The 16,934-nt window shown below is 48.1% G+C and overlaps 1 protein-coding gene across 1 annotated transcript in view; it reads right to left on the bottom strand.

Annotated features, from left to right (window-relative positions):
* Positions 1–16,934, bottom strand: part of LOC148008304 (uncharacterized) — a 47,567-nt gene that overhangs the window by 11,963 nt on the left and 18,670 nt on the right. The window contains exons 9-13 of the mRNA XM_087674327.1: positions 12,338–12,379; positions 12,068–12,189; positions 11,891–11,950; positions 11,422–11,470; positions 11,231–11,325 (exon numbers count right to left, since the gene is read on the bottom strand). Coding sequence (XP_087530453.1) covers positions 11,231–11,325; positions 11,422–11,470; positions 11,891–11,950; positions 12,068–12,189; positions 12,338–12,379 — 368 coding nt within the window. The remainder of the gene's footprint in view (positions 1–11,230; positions 11,326–11,421; positions 11,471–11,890; positions 11,951–12,067; positions 12,190–12,337; positions 12,380–16,934) is intronic.

A 16,934-nucleotide genomic window follows, 5' to 3' on the forward strand; every position in this document is an offset into this window, starting at 1 on the left:
CCCTACCATCGCCCTCCCTGCTCTTTCGACAAGAGCAGTCGCCATCTCTCCTCCCTTCGTAGCAACCGCCCCCCTCTCCCCCGCCCTACTACAGGCCTCCCTCACGCCCCGGACTCGGCACCCATATCACACCACCGCCACTAGCCCTGTCAATACCCGACTTTTCCGCCACCTCCCACCACCCCCCATCACGCATCCGCCACCACAATGAGGCCAGATGCACACATCCCCTGAGCAAGCCCAGGAACCGTGAGGAAGGGATGGGCTCGAGCAAGACATCCCCATCACCAGGCAACCGCACAAGAGGGGAGAAAAATGAGAAATACTCAGCGATTTGAAGCAGCATTGACAAGGTGACAGACTACCACACAAGGAAAGGCATGGAGGCTCTCCGAGATGTATGCAAGGCGCATGACCAAGACATCAGCAACATCAAGGAAATCATGGCAGCAATGTGCGCGGAAACTGCACACCAAATCAAGGAGGAAATAAGCACGAAAGTGCAAGACTGGAAGAACAAAATCTACGCCGAGATCACATCACACTTCACCTCCTGGAAGGTGGACATTGAAACGTCCCTCCAGGAGAGAAACAGGGTGATCGAAGAACTGAGGCACGAGCTCGATGAATATAGAAACCAGCTGGACCTACTCAAGAAGGAGGAAGGAGAAATCACCGAAACAACACCCACCAAGGTGCAAACCGAGATCAACGAGCTGAAGACACAAGTAACAAAGGAGCTCAACACATGGGCGAATATAGTGAAACAAGCACAAGCTGAAGTGGCTGAGAACTCCAAATGGATTGAGGTAGCCAAGAAGTCACCAACAAAGAAGGAGGAGTTTGTGAATGCAACACTGGAGGAGGAGAAAAGGAGAAAGCTTAGAGCGCTCCACATCCGGGTGGTCGGATGGAAGGAAGGGGATAGCCCCCTGGCAGACGCCAAGCAGATATGTGAAAAGCTAGGAGTAGAGGACCCTCAAATAGTGGAGAATGCATGGCGCGTAGGGAAAGACCTCACCAAGGGAAGGCCTCTTATCCTCGAATTTGCCAACTTAGAATCCAGACGAGCCTTCCTCTCTAAAAGGACAGCTCTAAAAGGGGAAAAAGTCTACCTGGAGGATGACCTCACACCCGCACAGGTGGCACACCGTAAAGAATGCATGCCACAGATCCTAGAGGCTCGCAAAGCGGGAAAATGGGCAGTATACAGAGAAGGTTGTGTCATCATCACAGATAAATGCCAATGACGGGGCGCGGCCTATGAGACCCACCTGAGGTTTGCAGTGTGGAACTGCAACGAAGCTATGAAAACAGATGCAAGATTATTCCAGGAGACCTTCACCGGCAAGGACATCGTCCTCTACACAGAAACCCACCAAAGCCCAGGCACCTACTTACCAGAAGTGAGGGGATATAGATGGGAGACGGCATGCCGCCCTAGAGCTCGAACAAAAGGAGGGACCCGAGGGTCTGGGAGGGTGGCTGTGTTGTACAGGGAGGAGTTACAACCCATGGTGCAAGTCATGCGGAAAGATGAGGAAGCCCGGTTCATGTGGATCCGGATACACACAGATCGCCCCCGAGACATATACATGGCGGTGTGCTATTTCCCACCAGCACACTCCCCATACGTATCACCGAAGGGCGAGTCACCATACCTACCACTGTACGAGGATATCATGCACTACTCCAGCTTGAAGGATGTCATGTTGGTTGGAGACTTCAACGCACGCACAGCACAGAGGCAGACCCCCTTCTTCGAGAGCGAAGACCACATGTACAAAGAGATCGCACCGGAGGAGATAGGACTCAACCGGGCATCACAGGACACGGCTGAATGTACCAAATATGGTGAACACCTACTAGCGTTAGGGGGGGCACACGGACTAGCCATCCTCAACGGTCTCGACAGATGGCCCGGGTCGGATGCCCTCACATGCTTCCCACACAAGCACGCGGCCACTTGCATTGGACGGGGGGCACATGGAGCACCCACACAGAAATTGGGAGCAAGCACAGTGGACTATATCCTCGGCCCTCTATCACTTATCCCCGACATCCAGTCCTTTAGAATATCACCTCGCCCACTCGCAGTGGCTGCCGACCATGCCTACCTGCAATTTGACATAACCTGCAGGTATGACCTAACCCCCCCAGCAAGCAACCCCCCAAGATTCCCCAGGTACCACTTTACCAGGCTAACTGCAAGCGCATACTCCGACCATTTCTACTGGAGCCTGCAAGAAATGGACCCCCACGCACCCCTAGAGGAGGTCACAGCACAGTTGGCGGGCACACTACACACCTCGGCTGCCGAATACTTCCCCCACACATCCCCCCACTCCACCCCTCCGAACAAGAATGTCCCACAGAATAGCTGGTACGACGCAGAGCGCAGGGAAACCCGGCTCCGCCTTCAACAGGACGAAGCACGGGGAGTACACGCATAAACAGGCACGCTTGATCTTGCGTCGTCTAGTGCGACGGAAGAAATGAGCCTACCTCTCCAAAGTGGAACACGAATTCTACCAGTTATTCTTAGGACAGGACAGCAAAGAGGCATGGAAGGCGTTTTAGGAACCCCGAGCCTAGATGCCCATCACCTCCCCGGACACTTGGCACGCATATGCAACCTCACTATACCAAGTACCCAAGCAGCCCCAGCTACCCCGGCCCCCAGGGAGCAGACCCGGATCATCCACATTCTTCAACACGAGGCGGGTTTGGGACGCCATTGATAGACTCCAAAATGGCCGTGCCCAAGACCACGAAGGCTTTGTAGCACAGCATTTGACCCATGCCAGAGACATATTGGCACCTCTCCTAGCACACATGTTCAACAGAGCCCTATGCGAAGGCTTCCTTGCCAGCTGGTTAGTCAACACCATAATACCTATCCTGAAGACCGGAGACCCCATGGTTCCCACGAACTAGCGAACAGTCATGGTTGGCCATGTACTAGCCGAGCTCTATGGATCCATACTGGACCACGAGCTGAGCAAGTGGGCAGAGCAACACCAACATCGGGCGGCAGGACAAGCAGGGTTTAGGAGGGGTTTCTGCACCCTTGACCATATCCTCACACTGAGAGCCATCATAGAGGAGGGCAGAGCACATGGAAGACGGGTGTACTGCTGCTTCGTGGACTTCCGCAATGCCTTTGACACAGTCCCACGAGCGAGGCTCACGCAGAGACTACAGGAATTGGAGGTCCCAACCGAAATGCGATGGGGGATACTGGCACTATATGAATCGGTAACGGGGCACCAGGAGGGCTGTCAAAGGAGATAACCAGCACCATCGGAGTCAAGCATGGATGCCCACTCTCACCCACCCTATTTGGCCTCTACATTGATGAGATCTCAGAGTACATAGATAGATTGGGTGAGGAGGGATCGAGCCTGGGAGGGACACTTATACCCATCTTACTATATGCGGACGACATAGTCCTCATCTCCAGCACACCCGAAGGGCTACAGCGCCAACTGGATGCACTACAGGCCTTCTGCCAAGACAAAGACCTAACTGTGAACCTGGGGAAAACCAAGGTCATGGTGTTCAACACGTCAACCCAATGGCTCCGACGGTCGGTACCTCCCTTCACATACGGTGGAGAGACCGTGGACGTGGTCCAAAGATACGTCTATCTGGGGACTACATTCTCTGGACCGAGATTTACCCTGAGAAAAGTAGCAGAAGATAGACTAACCCGAGGCTATGCAGCCCTCAGGTCAATGGAGAAGGCCTAAGGAGGAGGCCACCTATGAGGGATGGGAGCAGATGGAGAGACCCTTAATACTTATGATCTCACGGATGATCCGAAGCAAGCCCTCCGTACCACACGAGATCATCCGCGCAGAGCTGGGGGCACCGCCCCTCGTGGCTGAGGCCCTCTTCCAGACCGTGACCTTCTTGCACCGAATATGGGACTTGCCCTGGCACCAGTACCCCAGACTTGCCCTGGAGTCATCCAAACACCTAGCAACACAAGGGGACACTGAGTGCTGGTATGCCCGAACAGAGACTTGGCTACGGCTCCATGGCCTGCACATGGACCACCTCCCCCCACTACAATACAGACTAGACTGCCCACACCCGGAGCTCAGCCAAGAGGAGGTGAATCGCATCATCAGAATGGATATCATCCAGACAGACACAGCCAGGACATGGGTGACCCCCACGTCGGAACTAGGAACCAAGAAGGCTTTGTACCGAGAGCACTTCTTGCACATCTCCCTGGATGGCTTCATCACCCGCCTAAGCTACATGGACACACACCTGTCTCACGGGGTCAGAAGTGCCATCGGACAAATCCGCACGTCCTCACACCAACTACGGGTCGAAACAGGCAGATACGGGGCCAACCCCCTCCCCCCAGAAGACCGAATCTGTCAGCTCTGCCATCTCGAGCCAGAGACAGAGGAACACTATATCTGTAGATGCCCAGTGTACTACAAAATCCGGGGACGCTTCCACTGCCTATTCAGCTAAGGATTCGGACCACTCTCCAAGGTGATGGAATTCAAAGACCAGAGATGCTTGGGGCTCTTTCTACTGGAAATACGACGCCACAGAGACCACCTCCTACGAACCACGGAGCAAAGACAAGGAGCCACCAACCAACGCACACTCAACGAATTCTACCAAATACCAGCTACCCTCCCCACCACTGAGCCCCCACCAACCCAACCGGCCTCCCGACCCCGGGGGACCACCTTAGAAATAGCCACAGCGAGAGGCAAAGCCCGGCGCCCACACCCCGCCGGCCCCCGTCCCCGCAGAAGACACATGTCGAAGATACAAGGGATACTACGCCGCCATCGGAGGGCCCTGCCCCGCCGCTTTAGTCTCTCCATGTTAGACCGACCCATGCGGGACATCCTAGGATGAACACTCCAGGAGCAGTTCCACACCGCACTGGGAGTACCTCTAGATTGTATCTAGTCTAGATATCATTTTGTACCTACTCAATTTAGTTCAACATAGCATAAACGTTAGCTTCACTGGGACTTTTGAAATCTCCCAGACATTTTGTATGCAACATTTTAGGCCAACTTGGCCTGTTGTAGACATTAATATAACTCTCTCTCTCTCTCTCTCTCTCTCTCTCTTTTATATAATGATCCCATGGGACAACACTTCCTCAACCTCTTTCTCAGCAATATTTGCCTCATAAGATCTGCCCATTCAAGCTTCACCTCGTCATGCACCATGCCTAACTTATACTTGCAAGCAGCATGAACCACATTAGTAAGAATTTCTTTTGGACCAAACAAAGATTTATAGTACCAAAGGCAAATATGGATTATAGAGTGAGGCTCAATGACCACAACATCTAGCATATCCAACAAGTGCACAATATTCTCATATGCATATTTTTGGCAAAGAAAATCAAAAAATTGATGAGTGTGACAATTGTTATCATACAAAGCATCCAAACATGCCAATAGTCTATATTTTACATATTGCTCATCATGGAGAACATGTACTCTGCATTTTAACCATTCTAAATAAGTGGCCAATTTATTATATGAGTCCCCAGCCTGCTGCAAGATGATAGGTTGTTCCGACAAAGGTTGTAAATGTTGTTATTCTACTCTAAATGTAGCTGCATGTTGAATCCCGTAGGTCTAGACAAAGCACATACATGATCCCAAAAGATTGGCCATGCTTCCATACCCTCATATAAGACCTATCTGCCAAAAGAAGCAATTAATTATCGCATGTATCCTAAGAACTGGTTATGCAACAAGCAAGCCTAATTGAATCTCAAGGATAGGCACCCGAGCAGGGGCTTGAAGCATTTCTAAGACCAAAGGATAATGGTTCAAGAGGACATGTTGTCTCTCCACCCACATAGTAAGCACTACTGGAAGGAAAGAATCACTCTAGTACACATATATCCTATCCAATCTAGCCTAGGTTCTAGAATGTTGAAGGGAACGGAAGGTAAAACATGGCTCAAAAGGATGGAACTAGTACCACATATCTTGTTTCAATCACGAGGTTGCCAAAGCATCCCATGCCTTGCATTCCAAACCATCCACAATAGAACGAGGCGACATTGCCTACTCCACATACTAAGTATTAAAGTCTCCCATCACAATCCCTTGCTGGGCTAAAGAGAGACACTGCAAGTCCATCCAAAGCTGCCGACAATCCCGAGTTGCATTGGATGCATATACCCCACTAGCCAAAGAGCCTCGGCCTCATACATGATCTCCACAATCATAAACCCGCCTTAAGCATCCTGGCAAGTCAAAGATGGCTGCAAGGAAGAGCGAATAGTGAGCATGACCCCAAATTTACTAGGTGCACGACCATTGAAAAACACCATACAATCCTTATATGCATAAACTGAACCAGCCATTGGCAAAAGCCCCTACCATGATAAACCCAGCAATGTTGCTTGTGCTCCACTGTACCGAAAATATCCCAATTTCCAGCGAAAATAGTTATCCACTTTTTATATTGTTTGCTTCCAAACAAGACACCCTTAACATTCCAAAAAGTCATCCTCGTGATAGAATAGGCAAGAGAAAACTATTGCTGCAATGCTTTCCCTTTGGCATATGCAGTTTTACCTTCTTGAAACCTCTCCATTTCACCGCAAATGACATCTACAAGGTGAGCCCTCAGCAAACCAGTAATTGACACCCAAGAATGAAACTGCTGTTGCTGATAACAAAAAGCATCCCTCAATGGAAGCAATCTTCCCTGAGCATCAAACTGCAAGGCAGAATGTGAAGAACCTTTATCTCCCACAGCCATTACAAGCATAGAAATGAGTGGGGCCTAGAATAAAATCCCTTACTCCTTTGCCGAAATGTTTTGATGGAGGGGTACACAATATGAGTTATGACGGGAATGAAACCAATGTAGAAGATGGGAACCCACTCATGGAAGGCTGCTACAATACAATATTTGTTCCCAGAACCATCACCACATGCTCACCGTCTGGTAGGCGAACACTTTACCCTCATTTGCATGAACATACTCCCTCATTAGGCTATTAGATTGAGCCAGCATACCTTGGAACATGTCCCCCTTCTCCTACAAAGGAGCACATCCACCTTGCTGTGCAAATTCCAATGCACTCGTGCCTGTGGGATCCACCACTATATTGTAGCACTTACTTGCTTCATCACCTTCAACCTCTTCATGAATGTCCTCTGCTTAAGACTACTCATCAGAATACAAATCATATTTACCTTCCACCCCAGCCAAGTGCTGATCAATGATATCCATTTCTATGCCATGAGAGGTCTCCATCTCTCCAAAGTTAGTTCACAGGTCAGTTATTCACTCTTCTACAAGTCAGTAGTCTTCAAGGAGATGGTCTATAAAGCATTGAACTACCAAACATCTATTTGTGTATTGAGGACTAATTAGGGTTGGCGTCAAGGTGCCTCGCACCTATTAAGGGTTGCACACATCAAAACTTCAATGTGCCTGCAAGCCATCACCTGGTTTGCATCGCCATGTGTAGGACACGTGACCCACAATAACGCTGGCAAACAAAAACCGGCCTATTCAATGATGCCATTGCCCCCACCTTCCTACTCACTACCCTCAGGGTGTGCATAGTCCCTCCTACCACCTGGTTGTGCTATGCCCTGTGAGTTCCTCAACTTGCCAAACTGTGCCCAAAATGATCTGCACTGCCTGCCAATCACCTACTAAGCATGTTGCCACTTGCAAGTCACGTCTGCAGATTGCGCAAGTCCCATGCTTCTCTCCCTCCCTCCATCCCTCCTGACTGCACATTAGATGACAGCTATTTTGAGACTTGGAAAATTCCCTGACTTTTCAAATGTAACATTTTGGTCTCATAGGCTGATTTGGCCTTTTGTAGACGCTAATATAACTGTGTGTGTGTGTGTGTGTGTGTGTGTGTGTGTGTGTGTGTGTGTGTGACCCCCTAACCAAAATGTTATTTTCTCTCAGGTATTCTTTAGGGTATCTACTTAGAGATCTCCTATTAGCCCCTCTAACGATGTAGACAAATGCATAGTTGCACTCTTTGTTCTTTATGTTGTAGTTTCATATATCCACTAGTTAAAAAGTAGAGTATACATTCACACAAGGTTTTGCAGCTCACATGCAAGAGATTGATACTGATAGCTCAGCTAAAATTGTTAGCAGCACTCAACAAAGCTACTACCATACCCTCAAAAGATTGCCAAGGAAGGTGGTACAAGAAAGAGCCGTAGAATTGGACCACCTAATCATTGCCCACCATCACAAAAATTCCCCCTATGTTCAAGAGGAGATGGCACATAACTAGCCATCTAGAATGGCCTAAGGATACCATAGCCTATTCATCATGGTACAGAATGGCACTCTCCAAAGCATCTATACCCCCTGCCCTTGGCTTCTTTTCCTTGTTGCACTCAAATTGCCTTGAGAGGTTTTGTATTAATATGATGTAGCTACAAAGTTGCATTAAGAGTTGACCATTGATGTGTGGTCACAAGTCATGGTATACCCATGGTGTGCATTAAAAGAAAGACGCCACATATTTCCACATACACAACCTAGTTGGGCACTTTGGACCAAAACTCAAGCATATTAGGGCCTATTGTCCCCATGATGGTGGAGGACCTCTTCCAAGTTGGCACATACATCCATAGAGGAGTTGACCCTAGATCTACCTTTCATCATTGTAGTTGAGCATTAAATTGGCTTGCTTTTATTCATGATCTGAAACTAAAAGAGAGAAGTTGAAAATACTCAAAGAGGGCTAGAAATATAATATATATGCCGTTGCTGTGAAGACTATAATTGGAGGGGTAAAAGTTGAGGGATTTGTTGACAAGGTGGTATTTGATCAAGGAGATGGTTGTCACCAATTTTAGAGCTATCGTTAGCTACAAAAGGAACTTTAGGAAAAATAAGGAGAGCTCTTTATATATGGAAAAGTAGCTTTAAGAGTAGAGAGAAACTGGGGCTAAGGGCAAGTATCAACCACATATCATGAAGTGAAAAGTGGAAGGACACTTAAAAGTTTGAATGACAAATGACCCGTGCTTGGTCTGAAAACTTAAAGCTTCCAAAATAGAACTACCATGTTTGGCTGAAAATTGTTAGAATACAAACTTACTACTATCATTATATTAGCCCTATTTTTTTGAGTAGCATTTTTAGGCATGGGCATCTCCTATAATCTAGGGATCCCTTAAAAATTTATGGGTCCCCAAATATAGGTATGAAATGACGACTCTTTCAAAGTACAACACAAAAACAATATAAGAAGCTCATTTTGAGATTGAATGAGAAGGCAAGCACTCTTTTTACCTCTAAGCATAGATATAAATATTATACAAGCTTTAATTATCACTACCATCTTAATGATTGTGAATGTTTGTTCTTGTCAATCTAATCCACACTCAATGACACATCCTTTCTATGTGAAAGCATGCGAGCTCTAGCCACATGATCTCACTTAGTATAGATGGTGTGATATATACCATCATAATAATCATCAAAAGCAATGATTTCTCCACCCTTTGCCCTCTGTTGTGACGACCAAGTCCCAAGAAAGTAGTTCCATAGATCAAGGCTGGAGTGACAAGTATATCAAAAACATTTAGCTTCATCCTTGGCTCTTGGAAGAAGATCAGGTTGCATCGCCTCTGTAGTGCAGCCTGTCAAGAATCCCATTGTGAGTCTAGCACACAAGCTTTGGCCATGGATAACTTGGGTTCGACAAAAGTGAACATAATGTATACACGGAAGGATAATTGCTCTACTATATTGCCCTAGACTAAGGTGGTTCTAAAGATCATGACCTTGGTCTTCCTTTTTTGTGATATAGCAGCGGTCACTGCAGCAGCCGCTCTAGCATATCCATGAAGAGGTGTCACTCCTCATTAGCACGACTATATGGCCAAGAGATCTAGCCCACCCATGCCTAGCCACTATAGCAATGATAGCTCATGATAGTCTCCTCTACCTCCTTGGACCAAACACGGGAACACTTGGCCCAATGAAGTGGTCCAGCCCATCATTCAAAGCTTGCCATGCCTAGACTTGCATATCACAAAATTGGCCACCTCTAGATGAAGTGGGAACTCTTGTAGCCAGCAATGTTCAAGTAGGACCACGGTTCTTGATGGAGAACTCTGTAGTAAGACATCGATATGTAGGGGGGAATGCTTGGTACTTAGGTAGTGCAACTCCACCGCCTCCTGCTCCACTAGGCATGGTACCACCATCATTAATGAAGGGGGCATGATATGCAGTATGCACTCCTCAGTAGTAGGGCAATGGGTTGAAGTTTTCTGCAATTCGCATTTTCAAGGACTTCCATGATCTGTGTTTCGCTGATATGGATCCATGAATTTAAGAATCATGTAGTCTAAGCTTGGGATGAAAGCTGTGATGATACATCTTTGTTGTTTTAAGTTTAAGTAGCTCTCTAGAGTTTTCCCAGGGAGACTCTTGGTTGGTAAGCATGGACATGAGAATTCATACTGCCTTTAAGTTAGCCCTAATGCTTTTGAGACAGACTAGTGCAAGCTTGCTTGAGCTAAAAAGAGAGATGTTAATGCTTAGATCAGTTCCAAGTTGGAGACTTGCATTGGCGACTCCTTCTGCACACCCTCTAGTTGATTTCTCTTTGTTTTGATTTGATTGTTTGCTGTTTCATAAGTCAGAAAGACTCCATCCAGATGAATCTAGCAGCAGTCATTGGAAGCTTGGGATCAGGACTTGGTTTTTGTGTGCAAGGATTCATGAAATGCCATCATTAATGCGGAGACACTAGTCAGACCCAAGAACTGAGACACAAGATCAAGAAAATGAGTCCAGAAGATTCTAGCAGAACGATACTATGGGCTATACAACACTTAGCAGAGGTCACAAAAAGGTCCTTCCAAATGTTTAAACACCCACAAGTTGCAAGTGAAGCGCTAGGAACTTATAAAGTGAGAGTCTCCATCAAGGGTTATAGCTTTGTCAACTCCACAAACTCAAGTACGTGTGCTGCATTGTGGAGTACCTGGCTTGGTTCATTTGTTCTTTCCAGGCTTCCTCTTGGCTGCACAGGCTTTGCTGTGTCAAGTTAGCCAGAAGTAACTACCCTTCATGATCCTGATCTCTTTTGGAAAAGTAATCCCATTTGCATGCACTAGACCTACTAACATGTTTCATACAGATCATCTCCCTTATACATTGCCTGAATCCAACTAGGAGAGAAGTTCATCGACAAGAAGTTAAAACTTACGAAGATCCGAGAACAAATGGGAGGCTCAGCTTGAAGCCAAAAAGTGCCATAGAGATCACTGCAGTCAGCAGCATTGCTACGGAAGTTGAATAAACCTGGAAAATAAGCAGACAATACGATACTCAGAATGTGCTAGTAGATGAAGCAATTTGACAAATCTTTACATGGTGTAGGATGGAAGGTGTGCATACTTTAACAATATTGTCTGCATATTTCATCACCATAGATACAGCAATGCCACTGCCGAAGTAAACATGGTTGATGAGAAATTTGAGAACTTGCTGAAAGTTAAATAGGTAAATCATTCTCATTATAATTATCTATTTCATTAAAGCAAAAGGTTTTATACTATCAAGAATCATAATATAATCATAGCTTTTCTGCACATGCAAAAAGAAAGTTTCTCTATTATGGACAGCACTTCTACTAAAAAGTGAAATCAACAAAGACATTTTGAGCACAACAATGGTATGAACGTTCGATCTCTTACCATATATCAAAATAGAAAAGAGGAACTCACGGTAGAACAATATTCACCATACTACTTGAAAATATAAAGTCCCTCTATCACTATCAATGGACTATCACTGCAGAAAGAAGACTTCACCTCTGATTGATAGAGCATGGGGATGTTGGCTAAGATTATATTTACTTGCATACCTTAGTGCATGATTTATGATCATGCAGACTATGATAAATGTATATCCATGAAAGAAGCCCCTGGAAGTCAACAAACAAGAAAAAAAAGAGAAGACCATTAGATTCAACTACTAGTGAACACATGAGTACCAAAGGAAACCTTTGCTTGTAAATGGTGGTCACTCCTTGTTCACATACTTGTTCAAGATGTCATCAAAATCCTGGGTAAATATGGCTCCAATGTTGAAGGTAATGCCAAAAAAATAAAGCCAAAAGTTCTGCACATTAATGTTGCGAGATGGTCTCCTTTTTATTATCACCTGTTTAATATTCCAGAAAAGTGAAATTAATACCCAGTCATTAAATGGAAAACACTGAATTTCTTCTATAATGCCAAATATTGCATACAAGCTGTAGGTCACTGACCACTGTTACCAATGCTTCAAATACTACGAAGTTTCATATTACCTCAGTGTATACTCCAGCAAAACCGCTCAATAAAGCCATGACCTGTGTAAAGTACACTATTAGGACTTGTCTGTGAGCATTTCCCCGCATCTTTCCATCCCAAAATGAGAAAACGCACTTTTATCAAAAATGGCAGCAAAAGAAGGGACACGTTAAACAAAAGATAGAACACAGAAGAGCAATGATGAAGGTGATGAAAAGGAACTTGGCACTGATTGATGAAGAAGGTTGATACAAAGAAAGCTCTTAAATGTGCTACAGGTTGTAGCTGCAATGAGGGATTTGGAAGTGTGAGGACTGAAGGTGGGAGACAAAATACAATTAAGCTCCCTGTCCTCCATAATCATGTGTGTAAAGAGTATAGTTCACATAAGTGAACCAACATGTTGATGGTGTCCCTGCTGATTGTTTAACCTTATGAGCACATAAGTCTATACTAGCAGGCCCAGGGAATGAATGAACCCTAGAGTCCTGCATAAGAGTCCTTAACCAGTGGAACTCTGAAAGATAATTGCTGAGTGGATTGTGGTCTTTAACTCCTACACACCTACTGCTTGCAACTCTGGCTCACTCTCCTGCATCGCATCGGCCCATCTGGCTCTCACATGACTGCATTTGGCTGTTGTGGCTCTACTGCATCTGCAACGGGCACTTGTGGACCGTGGTCAAGTGGTTGAGGCTATGTTTACAGTAGGACTAGGATAGGAATACTCGCAGAATAGGAGGAAAAAGTGGAAGATAGGATGGAGGGACCAATCATGTGCTACAGTGGGTTGTGCCTCCTCAAAATCACCACATGTTGATGACTTAAGGACTACCTGGTGAAGTAGTGCACTAAACAGCATCCTCAAGAGAGCTCAGATCCTTTCTAACTGGAACCTATTCAGACCCGGATCAGAGAGCTTATATCCTCAGGTGAACCAAATGTAGCAATGAACATGCGGTGCTTGGAATTTGTCTCCAACCTCCGCTCTTCTCCTTTAGAATGTGCAACCAATTGCACATATATACTGCAGTGGAAACTATCCCGACCCAAAGTTAATGAGGTAGCCCTGATGCTCAAGCATAGAGCAGGCCATCTTCATTACCATATCGTTCTCGCTCTCTACCACAACATTCTTTGATGGCATGTCAATACTAGTATGGTCCACATGAATGCAACAGGATCAGCAATGCCATCATATTCCTCCAACTGCAAAAGTTCTGAAACACCTCTAACTTCATAATTTAGCCTTCAAGAAGAAAGCCCAAACAAATATAGAGAACACATTAATAATCAACATGACGTAGATATCCTTCCTAGAAAACCTCTATTTATCCTTCTATTGTGTAGGATCCCATTGTAACAGTACGTTGAAAAACACCGCACTCAGCACCGTCACATCGTATGGTTCTACCCCCCCGCTCCGTCTGATCGCGCCCACCCCCCAGTTTGGATCGTGCCCCTCGCTCCGCCTGATCGCACCCCCCCAAAGATTGTGGGCTGTTTTCTCCCCCCCGTCTTTCCACCCCGCTTGACCATTTTACCCCTCGCCTAGACGTTTGTCCCCCGCCTGTCTGCCCACACGATTGTTGCTCCCTCTATCTGCAGCAACTTCCCCCCTCAGGTAGAACCGCAACGTGATTGGTAGTTCTCTTAGAAGGGACACGCAATGGAAACCTCTTGTCAGACACCGGAGCACTCAGCGAGTGTCCCCCCAGTCAAACACCTTGCGCATAGTCCTCTTTGAGGAGCAGCTCTTAGCTGTTCGAGCTAAGCAGCTGGAGCTAATGGAAACAGCGATTTATGGTCAGGTAGTAGGGCATTCCCCAGCCAAGGCCCAACTTCAGGACTGGCCTCACTCCACGCTGCGCATCGGCACAGTGCAGATCGTGGAGGCAGTCCTATTGGGCCAAGGGATCTTCATGGTCCGGCTCTGCTTGGCGGACGCAACTCGCGAGTTACTCGCCAATTCACCATATGCGTCCACGAAGGGGGTCATATACATGGTCCCTTGGTATAGTGGCTTTACTGTGGAGGCGTTTGCACTCCACAACAGGTTTCTTCGGCACTCGGTCACCCTTCTTTTCCCTAGCATGGCGATTGAGTATCGCTAGTTGGTGGAAGACTTTGGACGGCTCTTCAACACTATCCTTCCTGCGTCTTTCGTCGATCCAGTGACAGCAACAAGAGTCCCAAAGGTACGGGTGGCAATGAAAGAGGTAAGGAATATCCCACAATTCCTAGAGATTGAGGCAGGTTGGCACCCCTTTAGGCAGCAGGTCATTGTGATTGGGCAACCAGGGCAGTGCTTGCGCTGCCACGACTTTGGGCATCAGGCAGCAATTTGTATGCATTTCGGAGCCAAGGCGACTCCGCCGACAGGCCCGCAGGTGGACGCTAACGGCTTCACACGGGTCCAAAGATGACAAAGAGGCAGACGGCAGGGAGGGCACAGCCAGCTCCTCAGACCCAGCCTCGTCAACAGGGTGCAAACGGGCAAGCGACGACCCCTCGACGGAGCACTCCACAGCCCCCCCCCCCCCCCCTGTCCATCCTACCCGGCAAGACCGCAGCCCCCCACATCCTCCACCCGCGCCACAAATTGCCTCGCCTAGGTTTCCACAGTCCCCTCACCTACCCCCCCCCCCAACATCCCATGCCCCCCCCCTGACCTTGGCCCACAGCCCCCCCTTTCCAGGGCCACCACCCCTCCCCCCACACCGGCCATGCATCTCCGTCCATCCCACCATCCCTCAATCCTCTTCCCCCCCACCACCCCCCCTACCGAGCACCCCCCCCTGATCCGCACCCAGTTCAAGTGATCCCCCCCAGACCCACCTCCCCTCCTCCCACAGGAGCTGATGAGCCACACACACCTACCTCCTCCGCGCACCAGTAGTCTTCCCCCTCCCACACAGCCACCAACTCATCTGCCCCTACCAACCGCCACACCTTCCCGAGATAGGCACAACTATTGCCACAGGAGTTCTTCCGCAGTGGCCCATGGTCCTACCTAAGAGTTGCGGAGCGCGAGAGTTCCCACTACCTCTAGAGGTGGGGATCTTCGTGGTTCGTAAGTCAAGGAGGGGCAAGGTCCATCTACTAGCACCACCGGATGGACCAAACTATGCCTTTTTCCTTCAGTCCTCTTACTCAAGGGAGTGGATGACTACACAAATTGAGGAGGAGTTAAGAGTCAGGTAGCGGATCACATCTCCCAGTGAATGGGAGATGAAGGATTAGCACTGTTTGCACAACAGTGGCCTGGTTGCATGATGGACATTAATTGGTGGGCCAGTGCCGAGGTCCCACACTTGAGCATTATCTTTCAAGCCCTTCCACAGTGGAGAGCTCCGATGGACATGATCAAGTGGCCCCCGGCACAGGCGGCCCGTTTCTACCAGTGTACAAAGTCGCGACTCTCAACAAGGCTAATAGATGCATTGATAGTACCACCTGGCGCATCTATCACCCCTATGGTCCGGGCCGAGGGCCACCATGGGAAACTGGAGTTCACCGTCCAGACCGGCAGCAAAGCACACTTGCACGCCTCACAGTTTCTCCTCCTCATCAGCAACATCCATACCGAACAGATGCCTGTTCGGTCAGTCACACGTTTCCCCATGAGCTTACACCTTGCATCTTGGAATGTGAATAGTCTCCACTATAGTGGGGCACGTGGTTCCAGGAAGTTGATTGTTTGGCAAGAGTTGCAGCCTGCCCTTGCCGGACGGATCGACATCTTGCTTCTTCAGGAGCACAAGCTCACCCCCACCCAGGCCCAGCGGGTTGGAAAGGTACTTCTGAGCAACTCACACACTTACTAGGAGCACGCCATAGGTGCCCACGGCAGGAGTGGAGGTGTATGCACCTCTATTGGCCCGAGTCTCACCGCCTGTGTGCGAGACCACGGGACGATAGTAGCAAGAAGGGTTCTATGGATCAAATTGGATATTGGGGACTCGTGCATTGGAGTCCTCAATGTCTATGCCCCTACGGAGGTTAGGGCACGCAGCAGGTTCTGGGTGGAGATCGCAAATGGACTCCCAAAGGTGGACTCCTAAATCGTTGGAGGAGATTTCAACAACCTGGAGGCTTTGAAGGACCAACAGGGCAAAGACAGAAACTACCAGGGCATGGCTGGGGAGGAGCAGGAGGCATGGGAGGTCTTTTTGCTTGCACTCGGAGCACGTGATGCTTGGAGAGACCCTACCTTCCACAGGAGGGAGAGGTCTTTGGACTTCTCTTGGGGATACAGCCGGCTAGGTGCAGTCTTGCTCGAGCGGTTGGACAGGTTTTATATGGGAGAGTGGAGAGGCTCTCGTGGAGGCCAGATTGAGCACTTGGCAGGCACCACATTGTCCAAACATTGTCCGGTTCTCCTGACACTTGACCCCCCAACATCCGCTCTAGACACACGATCCTGTCGGATCCCTGACTCGATCTATAGAAGGGAGGAGGTGACGAGACAAATAGAGCAGATTTGGACCAGAGAGTGGGACAGGAGGGACCGGATAGCAGTGGAGGTTGCAGAGGTCCTAGCCGAGTCGAGCAGAATCTGCCAAGAGGCAGCCATACACGCCAAGCAACAGTGCTGGGAGGAGGAGAGAGCAC

Source organism: Lygodium microphyllum, unplaced genomic scaffold (genome assembly GCF_053477565.2).
Source record: "Lygodium microphyllum isolate KBCC unplaced genomic scaffold, Lygodium_microphyllum_v1.1.10 scaffold_201, whole genome shotgun sequence".
Lineage (NCBI taxonomy): Eukaryota > Viridiplantae > Streptophyta > Polypodiopsida > Schizaeales > Lygodiaceae > Lygodium > Lygodium microphyllum.